The sequence below is a fragment of the Alligator mississippiensis genome, chromosome 1, assembly GCF_030867095.1.
Source record: "Alligator mississippiensis isolate rAllMis1 chromosome 1, rAllMis1, whole genome shotgun sequence".
Classification (NCBI taxonomy): domain Eukaryota; kingdom Metazoa; phylum Chordata; order Crocodylia; family Alligatoridae; genus Alligator; species Alligator mississippiensis.
The window spans coordinates 130,766,330-130,785,768 of record NC_081824.1 but is presented as its reverse complement, the minus strand read 5'-3'; the positions used below and the strand labels follow the sequence as shown (position 1 = coordinate 130,785,768).

The window sequence follows — 19,439 nt, the reverse complement described above, 5'->3', positions numbered from 1 at the left end:
ATGTGATATGATGGCTGAAAACTAAAATGACAGTAGTGATAGGAGACATACATTCATATAAATCTGGTCTGTCCAACTGGCAGCCTACAGGTTGCATAAAGCACTTGAGTGGTAACTTATAGCCTGCAGGCTCCAGCCCACTTCTACTTCTTCTGCTCTCTGAACTTCCCCCCTGGGCACCACTCCCCCCCGGCCCGCACCCTTCCCACCTGCTGCTGCTGCCGCTGTTGTCTCCTCCTTCCCTTCAGGCCACTGGGGTCTCCAGGCTCTCCCCCTCCCCCTGCCACCCTGCTCCAGCTTCCATTTTTTATTCTTGCCCTCAAGGGACAAGGCACTGCAAACCACAGGGGTGGTGGCAATGGGGGCAGGGGCAACCCACAGCTGCTCAAAAGTTGGACAGCCCTGATTTAAATCATACTACTAATAATCAAACTAACCTGTCTAGTAATAGATTAGGTGCAAATAAGAGCTTTCCTGGATGTTCCACTGAACGCCAGACTAAGCCAATCATGAGTATCTCTAACCAGGCACATTCCAGTAGATGGACCTGATCATGGAGTGTTAAATCCACAAAACCTGAAAAAAATAAAATAAAATCAGGTTAGAGGAAGGCCATGCTTTGCAGGAAAAATAACTTGTTTCACTAACAAACTATCTGGGAATATTAGGAGCCTTTTCAATAGTTAAGAGAAAATATACAAATAATAGAAAAAGATCATTCCTCTTTCTAATGTCTGAATTATTTTAAATTATGTGTGTGATGGGATTACTAGGACCATTCTGAGATTTTAACAAAAGAGCAAAACCATCTCTATGGTATATAATAATGACTTCAATCATCAGAGCCTTGAGCATTTCCTGGCAGAACAGATGTTGCATAGCTCTGGAGCAACTATCCACCTCTGCAAGTGTTGAGTCAGTGGTTCTGCTTGACAAACTATTACAAAGTAGCAAGAAAGTACTTACTGTAGCATAACTGCCACTCACAGATGCAACAGTTAGCTTTATTTGAATTAAAACAGCATGCAGTCTCTTCTGAAAACATGTCTCACTATGTGTTTGCAAAGTGTTTGCCACAACAGTACCTATACCGGAAAGCAGGTTATTGATTACACTAACATTTGAAACATAACATATAAGAACAATAACAGTAGGAGAAGAGAAAGTATCACTAACATTCCTGTGGATAAAGGATTTCATTTTCTCAATGTAAACCTAAATATTTTGTATAAGCATAATATTCAGCGCAAAAGAGTAAATAAAAAAGAGGTTGCAGAATAATCTACTGGGTTAAACATAAAGGACAAATTATATCCTCGAAGATCTGTGTTTATGTAACTATGTCTATATGACAAGACAACTTACCAAACTGCTATATATATAGTTACATGCATTTTATAGAGAAAAATTTATAATTCACAAGCTGCAGAGAAGTTCCCTTCCAATAACCATGACTTTTAATTTAGTTAGCTGTGTCCAACTGAATGTAGGTCTGATCTGACTAGCTGAACCCTACAGTAAATCTTCATTATTGTGAAATATTTTTAAAGATTCTATAAATGATTCATACCAATACCAACGGACACAAGTTACATAGTAAACAGCCTTATCAATAAGGCAATTGCCCTTGATTTTGCTTTTATATAATGTTCTCAGAAGAAAATGAGTTGACTCCAAGTAACATAGTCTATGTATTCAGTAGTGAAAAATTGGTTTCTTCCTCTTTTTACTACATTGAGATGTATTAGAAACTAGCACTGCATTTATCCCTGAATGTCAAGACTTATGTTGTGCTACAAAATGTGTTTTTGGAGTAGCTGGTACTATCAAGGGAAGGATAAGCAGAAAGGATGATTTATCTAACACCTTTTGAAAAATCCCCTTTGTTCCTCAAAAACACTCTGTACTTTTTCGGAGGTTGTATTTTTGTGGTCAAAATTCTAAGCCCTCAGATATGTCTAAGATAAACTACTGTAAACAATAAGGTAACAGGAAAGTAATTTAATAATAAAGTAAGAAGAATGGCCACAGTAGGTTCTGGGGCAGAGGGAAAGTAAATAGGGCACCAGCTCAGGGCAATGATTTTGAGAGGCTGCCAGTCTGGTGGACCCCAGAAATCCCACACATGGAGCTGCAGCAGATGGTGCGCAGGAAGCCCATGCCTCAACTGCAGTAGCCTGAGCCAACCCCACAGCAGCAACCACTGCCAGAGTCCAGGGAGTAAGACTGTGCCTTAGCACCCTGCTCTTCCCTGGCCCCAAAAGAGCTTGTTATACCTCTGGGAGGTCATATTATGGAAGTTATCTACCATGAATGGAGACTCCTTTTATTATCTCATCTTAGTGTTACATTGGTTTCAGCTAATGCTTGGAAGAGAACCAATATTTTCTTTTCTTTTCCATTTCGACCCTTGATTACTAATATTTCAAATTTGAAATCAGCCCATTAAAAGCCAATTATATTGTCATTGTTTCACATTGTTCTACCCTGGAATATTTTCAAGGAAAAAAAATTGCTGCAGACAACTTGAGTTTGCTGCAATTGTCCTAATTCATTTCACTGTAAAACTGTGTTAGTCCTACAACAGTTAGAATGCCAATTTTTTGGCACTCCTGTAAAGTCAAAGCCATATTTCAAGTTTGGATTTAGCCAAAAGCAAAAACAAACAAATCCAGCATTTCCCTTTTGAAATTCACTACAGTAATAAGTTAAATAACAACTACTTCTTAAATTAATTCAGCCATTTTCACCCCAAAGCATCTCAAAACATTTAATAAAAATTAACAAAATTTATAGGAATAACCAACTGAAATGCAACCATCACTATTACAGAACCCAGTGTCACTGTTTAAGAGCATAATGTTACTAGAAATGCACAGATCTCTTGGAATTAAAGTTCTGTGAACTTTCACTGGATTGACACAATACAAGTCTATAAAGGCCTTTTTCTTCCTGAAATTTTACATTTTATTTAATTAAAACAACAGAATGACTCAAACTAAAGGGATGGGGAGGGGCATGTGTTAGGGAACAAAAAGCACTGACCCAAAGCTAGAGTGTCAAAATTAACAGATGTCTTATGTTGTATTATTTTCTTGTCATTAGACTTTATTTTCCCCTCTTTCTGCTCCATTGCTCATGTTCTCATGGCCTTTGCTTTTTAATCTGTTTCTTTCTCCAGTCCATAGTAAGCCTTGCTATTCCATGAGTTGCTTATGGCTCCCTGTACCTTCTCTTCCTTGGCACATAAACATTCAAGTTTAACTAGAACTTTGAAAATTATAAATTCAAGAGGGCCTGGAGGTTGAAAAGGGAGTTTGATCATACCCTACAGCAACTTGCACAAAGCAAAGACACTCTTGCTTAAAAAGCGATAGATCACATGCTGCATTACCTTTTTCAGGAGAATGTTAACAACTTTTCAACTATTAAAACTGGATCACTAGGTCTAGATAACCCACTCTGAAGAATTTTAAAAGAGCTGGATGAGGAGGTTCATAGACCTTGTCACACCTTACACTGTGAGCCGCACAAATATTGACCAATGTTACTAAAAGCTTGGAGTTTGGCACAGTCACACCCTTAGTCTAGCAACCTTCTTTGACTGGCCCCCACCTGCACAGCTGTGACTTGCCACTACAGGCCAGGTGAGCAGGGACAAGACCAGAAGCTGTAGCTGTGAGTTGTCACTAGAGAGCTGATGAGCCAGGACTGTCTTCTACCCCTTGTACAGGCAAGGGTGGGAGAGATCCTGGGACACTGGAGGACTTCAGCTTGTAGGGCACATATGTGGGGAGTGGCCACACCATAATGGAACAGGAGCTGGGTAGTGCAGATCAGAGATAATCCTATCCTGGAGTGGCATAACTTTGAGCTGCATAGCAAATTGTTCAAAACCACTTTAAGGTGTTAATATGTGGACTATCCAGGGTTTATGAGCTCCAGGAGCTGCCCAAAATTACCGTGTAACAGATTTTTTTACAGCTGTAACACAGATTTTCAATAAATCTTGGAACACAGTCCCTAGTAAGACTGGAAGAAAGACAATGTTATGCTGGTATTTAAATGTATAAACAGAGTGACACAGACAATTGTAGGTTCATCAGCTTAACCTCAAACATGGGCAAAATAATGGAATGAATGACACAGGACTTGATTAATAAATTATTAAAATCGAATATAATTAATGGCAGTCGACATGCATTTAATGAGGAAATGATGTCCAACTAACTTCATATCTTTTACATGATCTTATAAACGTAGCTGGCAAAAGTAAGTGTTGATAAAATAGACTTCTGTAAGGGATTTCATTTTGTACCACATTTTGATTATGAAACTACAAGCATATCAAGTCCAGGTAGAACATTTTCAATTGATTAATTCTTAAAATGTGACTGCATGTAAAGGATTGTCCTCAAGCAGCTACACTTGTGTGGAGACCTAGCACCATGTGACATTTTTAGTAGCAGACCAGAAGAAAGCCAAATAGTATGCACTTGCATACCTACTGTGCTGTTTTAAAAAAAAGAGCCATCCAAAATTGCGGTATGTATCTTAAGTGAGGAATGGAAGACTAGGGATGCTGGAAAGGCTGCTGGGGACTGGGCTTTACTGTGCTCAGTTTCTCGTTGCAATTCAGCAGCAGCTGTGAGAATGCTAAACTGGGGAACTGCAGGGGGGGAGAGTGAGTGATACTGATAAATGGGCACAGCCCCTGCTTCATGAGGCCAGGATTCAGGCACAGTGAGCCCACTGCTGTGACAGGGAAGTTTCTGGGAAAAAATCTTTTATTTTCATTTTGCCCCAAAGCAAGCGTGTGTCTTATTTGGGGCATATGGCATGTGAGTAAATAGGGTAATTACTGATTAAGTTTGCAGCTGATACAAGAATTGTAGAGACGTGGTAAATATTAGTTGGGAAAAGACAGGTTACTGATGCAAAGCTTTCTGAATCACTCCATCAGTCCTTCATCTGCACACAGGTAAAGCAACGTATGTAAATGCATATATCTTGTAACAAACAATCTAGGTAATACATCCAGGGTGGGAGATCCTATCCTGAGAAGCACTGACCGAAAAGCATTTGCGAGTGATAGAGGATTACTTGCAGACTTTGGGCTCCCAGTGCAATGCTCCAAATTAAGGGTAAATGGAATTATTGGATGTAAAATCTGGGTATCCACTAGGAGTGGGGTAAGTTATATAGTCTATACACTTGACACAGGTGTCATTGCTTCTATATGAACTGCCATGTCCAATTTTGGCATCCAAGATTCAAGAAGGATTCTTGGATAAAGTAAATAAATTGAAGGTGGTTCACAAAAGAGCAACAACAATGGCTAAACGCTTAGAAAACCTGCCTTTTAGTGGAAAATTCAAGGCACTTAACCTATTTAACTATTTAGTTAATAAAGAGAAAATCCAAGAGTGATTTGACGAGGGTCTGCCATCTACAAAAGAAAATTCTTCAGCAGCAGTAATGCAAACTCAAAGCCTTCAGAACTGCTCCATTTCAGCAGACTGGAGGAAGGCTTCTGCTGCCACCTGCCAGCCAGCTGAAGGCGCATATAAACCTACCCGCTCTTTGGCTGACTGCACAGTCTATTCATCAGTTGGCAAATTCGTCATGTGCACTCTGCTCTGGGAGCACAGCTGTTGAGTGGAGCCATGAGGAGCCACCCGAAGCAAATGGCATCTCTAGAATCTCAGTAGTGGCAGCTGCTGTCTGTCATCAGCACTTCTGCTGATGTTAGACAGCTGAGTATAGACAAGAACAATAAGTATCTATATGGGGAACAGCAGTTTGACAGTAGAAGGGCTCTCCCATCTAGCAGACAATGCCATAAAAAAGAGCCTGTGGCTGGATGTCAAACCAAGACTAGTTCAGACTACAAATAAAGTACTAACTTTAACAATGGAACATTAAAACAGATCACCAAAGGTTGTGTTGAATTTTTCATCATTAGAAACTATTAAATCAAGATTGGATTTTTTTTAAAGATATAGTTTTGCTTTCATAGGTGTCTCCACTTTGGTATGCAACATCTAAAAATACCTTATAGAGGAGTGCCCTCTTCACTGGGCTACAGATTCACATTTCTTCTGACTTGTTCCCTTTCTGGCTCTATGAACTTTGCAATTTTGGCTTGGCACTGGGCCTGTTTCAGCAGCAGTGGTGAAGGGTACCTATAGCCTTGTGGTAAGGGCATTTGCTTGGGAAGTGGGAAACAAGGAATTGAGTCCCCACAGGCTGAAAGCCTATTGCTTTTCCTGAGATTGGTTCTGTAATCACTAGACTATTTTGCAGTCTGGACAAAAAATCACAGTCTAAGTTGGTGATATTTTAGTGGTGAAGTAGGATTTAGCCCAAGATGCCTACAGATTTAGACACCACCTATATAGAATTGTGAAGATCTTACCTGCAGGAGAAGTTATATCCCTGCTGTGGATCTAGCCCTAACATCCTTCAAAGCTTGCTTCCTACAAGTACAAACCCAGCCCCCTTTTTGTCTTCCCCACCTTCTCAAGGATCATTATACTTAACTACTATCATTCCATAATCAGTTCTTGCAAAACAGATCATGAGTCTCCAGAACAAAATATTAAGGGGCCATTCCTACAAGCAGTATCTGAGATAAAGAGATAAGTCAATTAATACATGTCACTAAACAAATGTCCCTGTGACTCAATTTGCTTGGAAGAAGAAAAATGAGAAGGCGTTCAAAAAGCTCATGTGCAATGTGTCCCGTAGACCTTGAAAAACAAACTTTGTTTTCACAATATTATGTTTGTTGTCTCATGGGCTTTTGTTAAAAGATAAACTTATTTTTCCATCCAGCTTATCCACTGCTATAAGTCAGCATTTATACTGAGACCCAAGATCCACTTCTGTAGCATGTCTCCCTAGTCACTGACTAACAGATCTATTTTTGCGCCCCACCTTCACCATCCCAGAAAAGAAAAGTGGTCAAACAGATATGAACAAAGTAAGAACACAAATCTTCTTTCTTAAGCTTTTGTTTTTAACAGTTTTTCTACTTTTGTGGCCTCTGCCTTTCTGGGTTGCTTACAGCATGTATTTGAATAAAGCCAAATGCCTAAATCCCTTCAAACTTTCCTCTTCTCACTAGCCATGAAGTTCCATATAGCCCCACTTGTTCTCTGGATTCCTAGACTAAGATCAAGTAGTCAGTAAGAGGTTTCCAGCTCCACTGAATTATAGAACTGGAATTTTGATTGCTGTATACTCTGTTTCATCAAGTATTGGTCTATGTCAACGCTCATCTGGCCCTTGTGAAAAGATGGCACCTCTCTTATCACATATCTTAGATATTAATTTATCGACAAATACTGCTGCTGTTGTCAATACCACTAATTTTGAGACGCGGCAGGCACAATGCTTAAAGAGTGGCTGCTTTCTGCTTTAAATCAGCCATTCAGAATCAGTTACTGAAGTAGCCAGTTCATGCTGGGAGAAAAGCTCTACTGAAATGAGTCAAAAAGAAGGGACTGATGAGGAAAGAAAAGATGGTTATGCAGTAACGTTTTCTGTAAGGAGTAACAACCATCAGGCCAAGCACAAACAAAAGGAAATCATGAGAGATTATGAAGGCAAACAAATGCCCGGCTGGATGAAGTAAACAAGAAGCACTCTCGTAGCAAGCTCTCTCAAAAACAGCTAGTAAAAGAAAAAAAATGTTGATTACTACTAAAAACTAATTATAATCACTTTGAAAGGATCATATAACATAGACAGCAAAAGGGGAAACCAACTCCAGCAAATCAAGTAAACTGTCTGTGCCAGCAAAAGCGAGGAGATTTTGAGAACATAAAGACAGGACTGTCTTTGGACACTAGAACAGAGTCCCTGAAATATTTTCCATGGATTTAAGTTCAACACAATATTTGGAAGCCATGTCCAGTACCCCTCTTGCAGTGCCTCTAATTCTGCCTTTCTGAGAGAGATCTGCAGGACCAAAAGAATCACTATTAGTTAAATTTTCTCTTCTTGAGCTCCTTCAGGGTGGTGCATGTACCAGCCTAAGTATCTGTACAATCATGATTTTAAATGAAGCCATGTTTTGAAGACTGAATATCGAAACGTGTTCTAAAATCTAGCAGGAGACAAAGCCAAAATATTTTGCTAAAAGTATCTGTTCTAATGAATGCAATTCATCTTCTAGTTTCAGGTGACAAAACTTCTTTTGTTTCTTTACCTGAAGAACAGAAGTGTATTGTGAGTATTTGCCAAACTCTTGAGGGAGAAGTCCTTAAAAACAAATATACAGTAAATGGCCTGGCCTGCAGTAAAGAAACTGCAAACACTTCATTTTGCTTCTTCCAAATTCTCTTTACAGGCACTGTCCTTGTAAAATAAGAATAAACATTATAAGCAGAATACACAATCATTCCTTGTAAACTCTCTCTTCTAAGATCAATCAGTTTGTGCCAAGGCAGAAAAGAGATATGATCAGAGAGATCAGTATCTGCCATTAATTATTTTTTAAAGGCATATTTTGTATTTTCCTTTATAGACAGTAATGGCCTGAAAACCTCTTTGGGAACAATTGCATCTAATATTTACAGTCATAAATATAATTCTGGTCATATAGGCTGTGGGGCTGGGAAAACTGCACTTATTATAAAACCTCACTTCTAAAGGTTTATAATAAACTGATGAAAAACTATTGTTTTGGCCTGAAAGCTGCAATGTGACTGTTCCAGAAAGCATCTGTCAGATGAGATGCAGGAGCAGCAGTGAACATTATTACTTTTTTAATTCTTTCCCCCCCATCTTCATGATAAGCCCAGCATTTTTATGTTTGTCCAATCCAAATCCTTCCTGGTATATAAATGAGAGTCCTGAGCACCTGATGACATTCTTCATCAAAATGCTTCCTTCAAGGAAGAAATCTTCCTTTCCTCCTTCAAACATGTAGAAGCCTGACCAGAAGTGAATAAACCTACTCTTGATGCTTTTGTTTCTAATTATCATCCAGTCTCAAAGAGTGCATCACTGAGCAAGCTCACAGAGAAGTTAGCCAAAGGTCATGCTATTCTAATTGAAGCTAATTTTCTAGATCTGGCTAAATCTGGTTTCAAGGCTGGGACACATAAATGAAACCTTTTCAGTGATGCTGATAGATGATTTCTATCTGTCAGTGAATAGAAAGCAGACAGCCATTCTCTTCCTGCAAGAGACCTCTTTCAGGTTGTGATACTGTTTGCACAAAATACCTCAGAGTAGTGGCAGTGGTCCACAGCACTAATACAGTTGGAGTCCTTCCTGGAGAATTGCATCCAACAGAAATTTGCAGCTACAATGCAACCTTTGGTAAAGGTGCACAACCACAATTAGTGGCTCAGGCTCTTGGGGCGCGTACATAAGTACTAGTTTTCCGACAGTTAAGTTGACTCAGCTGTCAGAGAGTACACACATGTAGGGAACAGAGTCGACTTAAATGTGGTGCAAAGTAATACACCTCCAATGTGTGCAGTTGCATTAGTTAAGTCAACTTAGCTCAAGATAGTTGCCACCATGTCAAGGAGCTGTATGTGTATACACTCTGATGTGGCTTAAGTTAAGTCAACTTAGTTAAGTTGCTTTATTTTACATCAACTTAGTACATATGTACACATCCTCAGCTACCTCACCAACACTCAAGCTCCTACACAGAAGCACCTGAGTCCAATTGGTCCAATTGGTACCTGAATCTTAGGTCCAATTGGCTAGGAGGTTCTGTCTTATCCTGGTGCATAATGCCCTGATCTCAGTTATATGTACCTTTGATTCTGTTCAACTTGGCTACAGCAATACAGGATGCCTGGGCATGAAGCCTTTAGTTGTTTAGGAAATTCCAACTAGGACAAAACACTGCTGTGCATTTCCTCAACTGTGCAGGCTATCACAAGCACATTACGCCTGTCCTCCCCACTTTATAATGCCTTCCCACAGAATTTTAAATCAAAGTCAAAGCGGCAGCTCACTGTGAGATTTATTGTCAGCTGTAACTTGAATTTCCTGACTTTTGTCAGCATGTTTCACCACATCTGATTTCAGTGAAATGTACTTTTATTTTGCAACATGTTCATTTTATTAACAAAAGAATATTCCAAAAAGTGCATTAACGTGAATCGTTAATACAAATGCATTAAGGCTTTCCACCAGGGAAACAATAAAAATACTTAGTAATCACATAGCACTTTACATTTTCAAAGAGATGTGGAGACATTAAGTATTATTAACTGCATTTTACAGATAGGGCATGGAGAGGTTAAGTGCCTTGTCCATAACTGTACAATGAGTCAATGGCAGAGATGGAATTAGGATTTAGGCATGTCTGGCTCCTAGTACAATACTTCAATCCCTAGACCACAGAATCTTTGGGATGTAGAATTTGAAGTAATCAAATGCAAACCCTAATCCTTGTGAACAGATTAAAAGAACAAAATGAAAAACAGGCAAACTCTTCCCAAACAGCAGGAAAAAGTGCATCAAAGGAGATCTGGGAATGATTGATTTCAATTGTGAGCAGAAAAGCATGGATGAAATGAAAACAAGAAGGAAAAGGAGCAAGCAAAATAACTGAGAAACATCACTCTTGCACTACCCAACTTTACCTCTCCCACCACAGAGATAGATGGTCTTTTGCCATGTTTATGTAAAATGGTTAATTTTATAGGATTATCCATTAGTAAAGGGTGTCATCTAGTTTGCTAGTACCAATTCATTTATTGTGTGCATGAAGTTAGAGGGACAACAGCTATATTTTATCTCCTGGAAATAATTATCTTGATATCACAAAGGCCAGTGAAATTCATCATTAGCTAACACTTTCAAATAGCAAATCACAGTTCTTATCTACAACATTTGCTTTTAGTATAATCTATTTCTACTGTACCCCAAATAGGTATCCAAGACTCCCGCTACATTTTGAGAAGGGCAAAGCCCTTTTCTGCTTTTTTTGTATGTTTGGTTGTTTTTTTGGTTTTTTCCCCACATAATGGTTGTAAAGATTTTCTTAGTAAATACAGGTCAGGTCAATACTGCCTTCCTGCGAAACCTGGGACCACCACTTTAGAAACAAGTCTGACCCACTTGTTCCTCCTTAGCCTTCATCTGAGCCCAACAACTAGGAGGAATAGGTGGAACAGAGGAAACATGAAAACAGTCCCTGAGACAAAGATCATGAGGGCAGCACTGGGGCATGTGTTTGGAACAGAGGTGTAGCAAGCTCACTGAGTGCCTAGGGCAAAGGTTTATGCCAACTACTGTAGACCAGGGAGGTGGACTGCTCCAGAGCCAGCATCCCCATAATCAGGCTCCCAGAGAACTGATCCTGGTGCCCTGTTCACTCCCCATTCTGCTCACCCCATAGATACATATTGGATGCAGTGCTGTTCCTGCTCTGGCAAAGACTACTGGGTCCCTTAGGCTGGTGCCCAGCTTCCCTTGCTGTAGTTACAGTACTGGCTAGCAACACCTCTGAGGCATCTATTCAGCCTACTTGATGGGCTCAGGCAGAGCATGGAAAAGTGAGTGGGGCTTTTTTCTTGGCAGCAGTCGCTAGCTTGGCATGAAGGAAATACAGATGTGCCTTTAGATTTACAAGTCAACTGGATAAAACCTTCCCTGCATGCAGGGCCTAAGAAGCCTGATTGTGCCCCCACTGGAATCAATGGCAAAACGTATACTGGTTGCTGTATGATATGATGTAGGACAGTGGTTTTCAACCTTTTTTCACTTGCAGACCCTTAAAAAAATTTGAATGGAGGTGTGGACCCCTCTGAATTGTAAGGGTGGGTATTCACATACTTATGATGGATCATAGTCATCTTTCACGGAGCCCCTACCTTTCTTCTTCTCATAGGGTTCACTGACACTGAATTTCAATAATTCTTGCACTGGTGGGCTGGCATTAGGGCTGTGCAAAATGGCACTCTTCCATTCCAACTTCAGTTTCGAGGTCTGGACGGAACAGTGTTTTGCATCTAACATAATTTTGAGTCAAAACAGCCTCACTGTTTTGCTTCATTGAAACAGTGAAGATGTTTTGACACTGTTTCAAATATTTCACTGGACCATGGGGCTGGGGAAGGAAACTCAGCCCAGCTGAGCTGACTTCCCAGATTGCTCCGCGGGTGGGAAGGCAGCCCAGCTGGGCTGCCTCACCATTCCCCATGCTAGATCACACCAGGGATGGAGAAGCAGCCCAGCTGGACTGCTTTCCCACCCGCTGCACAATCTAGCACAGGGGATGGAAAGGCAGCCCAGCTGGGCTGCTTTCCACATGATCTAGTGAGGGGGATGGTGAGGCAGCTGAGCTGGGCTGCTTCCCCACCCCCCGCGCGATCTAGCATGGGGGATGCCAAAGCAGCCATGCTGGGATGCCTCCCCGCCCCCTGACAGATTTTGCACCAGGGATGGGAAGTCAGCTCAGCTGGACTGACTTTCCATCCCCAGTGCTATGGTTGAAATGTTTCAACTTTTGAAATGTTTCAAATAGACTTGTTTTGTTTCAAGACTATTTCAATGGCCTTTGTTTCATTTTGATTTTGTTGTTTTGACCCTGAAATGAGTCAAAAGAGTGTCAAAATGAAACGGCCATTGAAATTTCGCACAGCCCTAGCTGATATAGCTGCTACCCTTTTGAGGCAGAAATAAGCATTTCCCTACTGTGTTGTGTAGAACTACTCAGAGAAGAACACAATGTATGGTGTTGCCAACAGTCATGGAGCTGCACTAGTTCTGAACTAACAAGAGGACAATTTCTGAAAAGGTTTGATACAGTTGTATACATAGTGTGTGGCCGAGTTACACATTCTGATGATTGTGTAGCAGAAAGGGCTTAGGTAGGACAGACTAATGCTTAAAGTGCAGACTAATACATAAAGCAACCAACTGGGATTCAGAGGATTTGAATTCTGTTCTTAGAACTGCCGCTGTCCCACTGGGTGACCTTAAGCAAGTAATTTCTCCTCTCCAGGCACATCTACATATGCTGCTATGACACCGTTGCTACTGCACCATCATTTAGTACTTCCTGTTGGAAGTACCAAAAGACAGCTCAGTAACAGCCAGTATCGTGCCATGAGTGCCATGCATGGTGATTTTTAGGCATTATGTTGCCACAGTGAAGCACTATAATGGGGAAGCACATTGCTATGGTGACATAGCTGCAGCATCATGGGTTTTGCCCGTGGACACTTTATTGCCATAGCGCATTGCTATGGCAATGGAACACTATGTGTAGATGTGCCCTCCATGCCTCAGTTTCCCTGTAAAATGGGAATAATAAAATTTCCTTTGTAAAGATCACTGAGATCTCTTGATGAGGAGGTAATTATTATTAAGCTTTAAAGAACTGTGTTTAGCTTTCAGGGGAAAATCCACAAATACATGATCATAGTGTTATTTTATTGGTTATTCATACTACACTAGCAATCACAGGCCAGAATCAGAACTATGGTTCTGTTGTTCTCATCACTCCATAAAAACACAAACAAAGACATTACCTGTATGGAGGAATTTACAATTTAAGAAAACAGATATACATAGGAAGGAAAGAGGACAAGAGCACAATTATGCACATACATTTTTATTATTAAAATCTAATTAAATCAAGTGTTACCTGCATCCATCAATAGATTGAATTCTTTTACACAGCTGCATATGTAAGTATTAAGGGTATGCAAAATGGGCCATATTCAATTCAGATTTGCCCCAAATTGGGGACAGTGATTTGATGAGTTGATTCAGATCACTATCCGTGATTTGATTCGGCCAAATCTGAATCTGAAGATTCGATGCTGATTCAGAGAATCAGCAATTCAGCCATAGACACAGCTTTAAATGTTTTTTCTATGTACCTCGAGGTACCAGGTATGACTCGTGAATGCTGTGATGGTGGAGCGGATGGAGCATCCCACAGGAGTGTAGGGGGGGCAAAGTACTTCCAGTCCACTTTCAGGTCCGCCACCAAGCATGCAGGGGGGCCCCCCACGCTGCCCTGGCTCATTGATCCATTTTCAATGATGGACTTGGCACAAATTTATAGGACCCCAGGTGCCCCCCCAGACCCAGGAGTCATGAGTCGCTGAGCTGGGGGGGTGGGGGGAGCCCCCAGAGTGCTCTCTAGTGGACCCAGAAGTGGACTGGAAATGCTTCTAGTCCACTTCTGGGTCTGCCGCCAAGCGCTCTGGGAAGCCCTCCACATTCCTGTGAACTGCTCCATCTGCCCCACCATCTCAGCATTCACAAGCCACCTAGTACCTTGAGGTATGTAGAAAAAACATTTAAAACTGTGTCTATGTCCAAATCATCAAATCTTTCTGAATCAATTTGGAGGGTTCTGATTTGATTTGTAGAGATTAAAGGGTCTCCTAATTTGATTTGGATTCAGAGATTCAGCCACTGAATCAGGCCGAATCTCCACCAAATCAAATCAGAGACCAAAGCTTTGCACAGCCCTAGTAAGTATGTACATCATTTGTACATTATTTTGAAATTGAATTATTCCAAATTATTTTGAAACATTGTTTTTCATGTGATTTAGGAATCCAAATCTTATTTTCAGGAATACCTAAGACACTTTTGAAAATCAGGGTCAGTCTTGTAAGTCACTGATATATAGGGGTTACTTATAATGACACTTAGACCTGTTCCTTGTATGTGTGCATTCATGTGTTTAAAAGCACTATCTTTCACACCTTATTCCACATTATCTTCTTTGTTTAACCTTTGCATATTTTTTCATGATTAAAATCACTACCACACCTTCTAGATCTATCTCCTTTTATAAACAGAAAAAGTTTCTGTTTTGTATTTCACACCTGTGAGATCACAATCACTTTCAGCCTCTCAAAAGGATGGAGAGGACAGCAGGTGTAGCCTTTCTTTCTATTCCTAAAATCAAATGAACAAAAATCTTTAAGAAGACTTCTGTTTCATTCTGTCTTCTGTTCTTATCACTGAAACCATCAGAATCATTTCAGCAATATATGGGATCAACAAAAAAGTGGATTCTTTTACAATCCAAGTTAGAAAAAAATAACTGTCAAGCATAAAATGAACTCGAAGATTAAAACTACTTCAAGACTACAAATAGAAACTGCTCAGAACATAACGTGCTGTACCCAAGACATGAAGTATAACCTCAGAGTTCATGGTCTGGTCAGTCTTTTTAGTCATTAGAAAATAAAATTAGTTTGAGTAAGACACCTGCAGCCATTTTATTTCTACTTATGGCTCAATTTGGAAAAAATTCCTCCTTCTGCTTACTGCATTGCTTTGTAACTACACAACAACAATTCAGATACAAATATCTACTTTTTCTTATATTAATTATATTGGCTTGTATGTGCTACTAGAAGCTAGATGATAAGTGCACCTGGGGCTTTAAAATATGGTAGCCTTAATATCAACTAGATATATTCTTCTTGTCTTTAGAGAGCACAGATTAGGAAATAGATTCCCTATAACCTTTGTAGAAATTATCTTTCTCTCATTTCCTACCTTCACCAAAAACAACTGGTTTTGAATAGAATCCAAACACTGAAAAATCATCCAAAGAATAGTAAGGACTCATCAAAGGGGAAGAGACAACTAAATTAATTGCAGCAATTTCCTTTAGCCACTGTAATAACAAGAGCTTTTAAGTTGCTGTGTGGGAGTGGCACCCTCTGAGAGTTAGAGGGTGATCTAGAAATGGGAATGCAGCTGACCATTTATATTCCTTTTCTGGTTCAGTGAAATTTGCTAAGCTAATGAGAAACATTTACTAAAAACCATATCATTCACTTCACAAGCTTAAGTTCCTTGAGTTGGCTCCTCTTGAAGAATGGGCTCTTATTGAATAATGACACCAACTAAAACACTGTGCACCAGGAAAGTCTCACACAGGCAACATTTTAAAGACACTTGTAGTGGACAAAATGATCCTTTGTGTTTATACAAAACATAGTTATATGAATTAATCTACCATGCATACTTAACAGTAAGTTCTGCTGACATGTATACTGCTATTGGAAATTTTATGACAGAACTTTTTTCCATTAGAAAATGTCACATAAATATATTTTAATTGTTTCAGGGAATGTATCAAATTAAGGAAAACTCCAGAAGAAAGTTTCAAGGGTTCTGCTGAAACTTGCCTGCTGTGCTACCAAATCACCCACCCTGGCCATTGGCCATAGCCCACATATAGACATTCAGTTTCTCCTGCGAGAGCCATTACTCTCCCAGGAGAAACTATGTGAAAAATGTTCACCTACAGGAGAAAGATTTCAGGATTTTTTTCCCAGAGCAAAAATGGCTTCTCAAAGAGAAAAACAACCTGGGAACAGCCAGGGTTAAATCACTTTTGGTAGAGTTTCTCCTATGAAAGCGAATGTCTGTACAACGTACCCTTCTGCGAGAATCCACAACACGGTCCTCTAGCATTCCAGGGTGCTTTGTTCCCACCTCCTCCTCCCCCTCCCCCCAAGATAGTTTGTCCCTCAGGCCAGACTCTGCCACTTCAGCCAAGCAGGGAGCAGAACATGCTATTTCACAATTCCACATTTTGCTGCAGGGAGACAAAGACCAAACCTGACCAGGGCTGCTCTGTGCACTGTTGCTATCTGCTGCCAGGCAGACTGAGGGAGTCTGCAGAATATACTGAGAAGTGTGCACAGGAGGCCCCTGGCTGTGCAGCATCAGTAATGCAAGATCTCTGCTCTTCAGGGGCTCAGTATGCAAATGCCTGTTCAGGGGTCTCCAGGTAAATTTCTCTAGGCCTTCATTTCCGAATTTCAATGACATATTTTATTTTGTGTTGAATTAAATAACTCAGTTGACCCAAAACAAACAGAGAGTTAGGTTGAGCGGAAAGTTTTTTTTTTCCTGGGGGGGGGGGGAGGGGGAAGGAAAGCATAGAATTTTAAATAAACAATAATTCAAACTTCTTTTGAAGAAGTTTAGAAAAGCTTTAAATCAGCATCTGAGCTCATCTGAACTGAATTAGGCCTATCCAACTATCTCATCATCCTTTATTATAGTAGAAGACCTGATCTGGATGTCATAGTTTATGAAAATATAACAAATCACGACCTATTTTTTCTAATTATTCAAATAAAATGACAGAAATTAGAAAAGAGAAAATATATAGTCAGTGTATATTATAATAAGGAGGAAAAAAATACTTTATAATACTATGGAATACATTTGAAAATAAACAGTTTAGTTTTCCATGACTTATAATGAAATTTAATTTACTTTTTTTTTTTTAATCTAGTTATTGAGAAAGAACCTGGTAGCTTGTAAGCAGGAAGAAAAGCTTTGATTCAGCAAGAAAACAGAATTTCAGTACACAGCAAAAACCTTATCTAAGGCATCTGTCCATGAATAGTGTGTATATATATTTATATATAGATATATATAGATATATATATGAAACATAAATAAATGATTTTACCAATACTAAAAACAGTGTTGAATTTCTTCAATCCCCTGTCTTGGAGAAATTGTGTAGCGTGCCAGATCCAGAGACAGAAAATAAAAACTTTGATATTGCTCACATGGAGTTCTAGGCATAAGAACTATCTAGAGGACATTAACATACATAGATAATCAGTATGCTCAGACAATCAAAAGTTTAGAGAGTTTGGAATCAATAAACAGGGTGTTTGATGGAGTTGGAGGATCAGCTCATCAAATAGCAAAATACCAGATAAATACAAACATACCAAAATACCAAAAAAACAGGTACTCCAACCAATTTAAGACATCTGTGGAACTGTACTACTGAACAATGTGTATCTACTGACAAGCTAATATGTCTACCTTCAATTGTGATGCCCATTTCAATAAATAAATAAACAAATAAAACTACCACTTAAGAATTGTTTTGCAATATTACTTGCAAATAAAAATCTTCCAGGAAAGCTGGAAATAAACAGTCACCGTGCTTCTAAAGAACATGCTCAAATGCATCAGATGGCAAGCTAAATAAGTAATTTTCAAACGGTCAATGATATGAGATTGGCAAAACCTGGAATACAATAAGTAGTTGTGGTCCTCTGCTCTAAAGGCCATGGGAAGTGCAGCAGAAGACCAAGCTAGCTGAAAAGCAATCTCTACAATGACATGAAACTAAAAAAAAAAATCTTACAAAAAGTTGAAATCTTGTTCATATCACTAGGACATAAGAGTATTGCACAGGGATGCCAGGAGAAAAATCAGAAAGTAAGGGGGAACACCAAGGAAAGTGTAGGTCCCTTAGCGAATGCAGAAAACAATCTAGATACAGATAAGAAAGGTAAAATATTTAATGCCTTCTTTACTTGTGTCACAGAGCACTAAGGTGTGCCAGCTCCTGTAAGGCTAGAAGCAGCCTAGCAAAGGGGTCCTGTAGGCTAGGCAAAGCTCCACAGCTGCAGGGTGCCTGAGTAACAGGCTAATGAGATAATTCACAGGTATCTGCAGGCAATCAACTGACCAGAAGGAGGAAGGGCCCTGGGTATATATAAGCTCAGGGCTGAGACTGGCAGAGTTCACTTTCTCTGGCAACTGCCAGGTGAAAGAGCTCCTGCACAAGAGAGCTACCCTGAGACATTTTGCTGCCTGTTTTGCTACATCTGAGTGTCATAAGACTCCAGGAGCCCACAAGGTACCCAGGGCTAGGGGCCATGCTATCCTAAGGGTAGAAGTTTGCCTGTCAAAGGGGCAGAGTGCTGCCTTTATTGTTAGTGTTACATTATAGCCCAGGGGTTTATGTTTGTGTTATTGTTTGTACTGGGGGTTTGGGGATGAGTCTGTAAGGGTAGGTATGGAGGCCTCACTAGTGCCCAGAGGGGGCACGCAATTCTCTTGGGCCCTGCCAGAAGTGGGCGCAAGGCTTGAACAGTTAGAAAACCCACACAGGCAAAGGGGTGCAGCAGACAGGGCCAGGGAGCCCGGTGCCAGAAGGTCACAACAGAGACAGGGGCCAGAGAGTCCGGTGACAGGAACAGGTGACAGGAGCTAGTGTCTTGGAGCCAGGTCCAATACAGTGGGCCTTGGCTAGAAGGCCTGGCCAGATTAAAGGGGTGGAGGCCAAGTAGGCCGAGGCCCCCGAAGAGGGAATAACATCTGTGTAGCATCTGGAAGGCATGAGGCATTGTAAAGGGGTGGTTTGGAGCCACGCAGTTAGCCCATAAGGCTTGAGGTGCCCCATGTGGCACAGTATTGAAGAGAGGTCCAGTGAAACGCTCAAGGACCACTGAGTTCTAGTGAGGTTCAGTGGACCAGGGCCATGCGAAGGCCCCTGAGCAGTCTCATGATTTATTTTACCAGCAAGACGTGGCAGGAGAGACAAGAGGACACCCTCAGTGCAGATTTGGCACAGTCGCGGAGCTGCCAGGGGCATCATAGCCACCCCTGGGGATCCCACCCTGTGACAACTTGTCTTCACAAATAAGGTC

General features: G+C 40.4%; 1 protein-coding gene across 5 annotated transcripts in view; it reads right to left on the bottom strand.

Moving 5' to 3' along the window:
- ESR1 (estrogen receptor 1) overlaps nt 1-19,439 on the bottom strand; it is a 295,315-nt gene that overhangs the window by 52,173 nt on the left and 223,703 nt on the right. For all 5 annotated transcript variants that reach the window (XM_014605489.3, XM_019488300.2, XM_019488302.2 and 2 more), the window contains 1 exon segment: nt 438-576. In XM_014605489.3, coding sequence (XP_014460975.2) covers nt 438-576 — 139 coding nt within the window.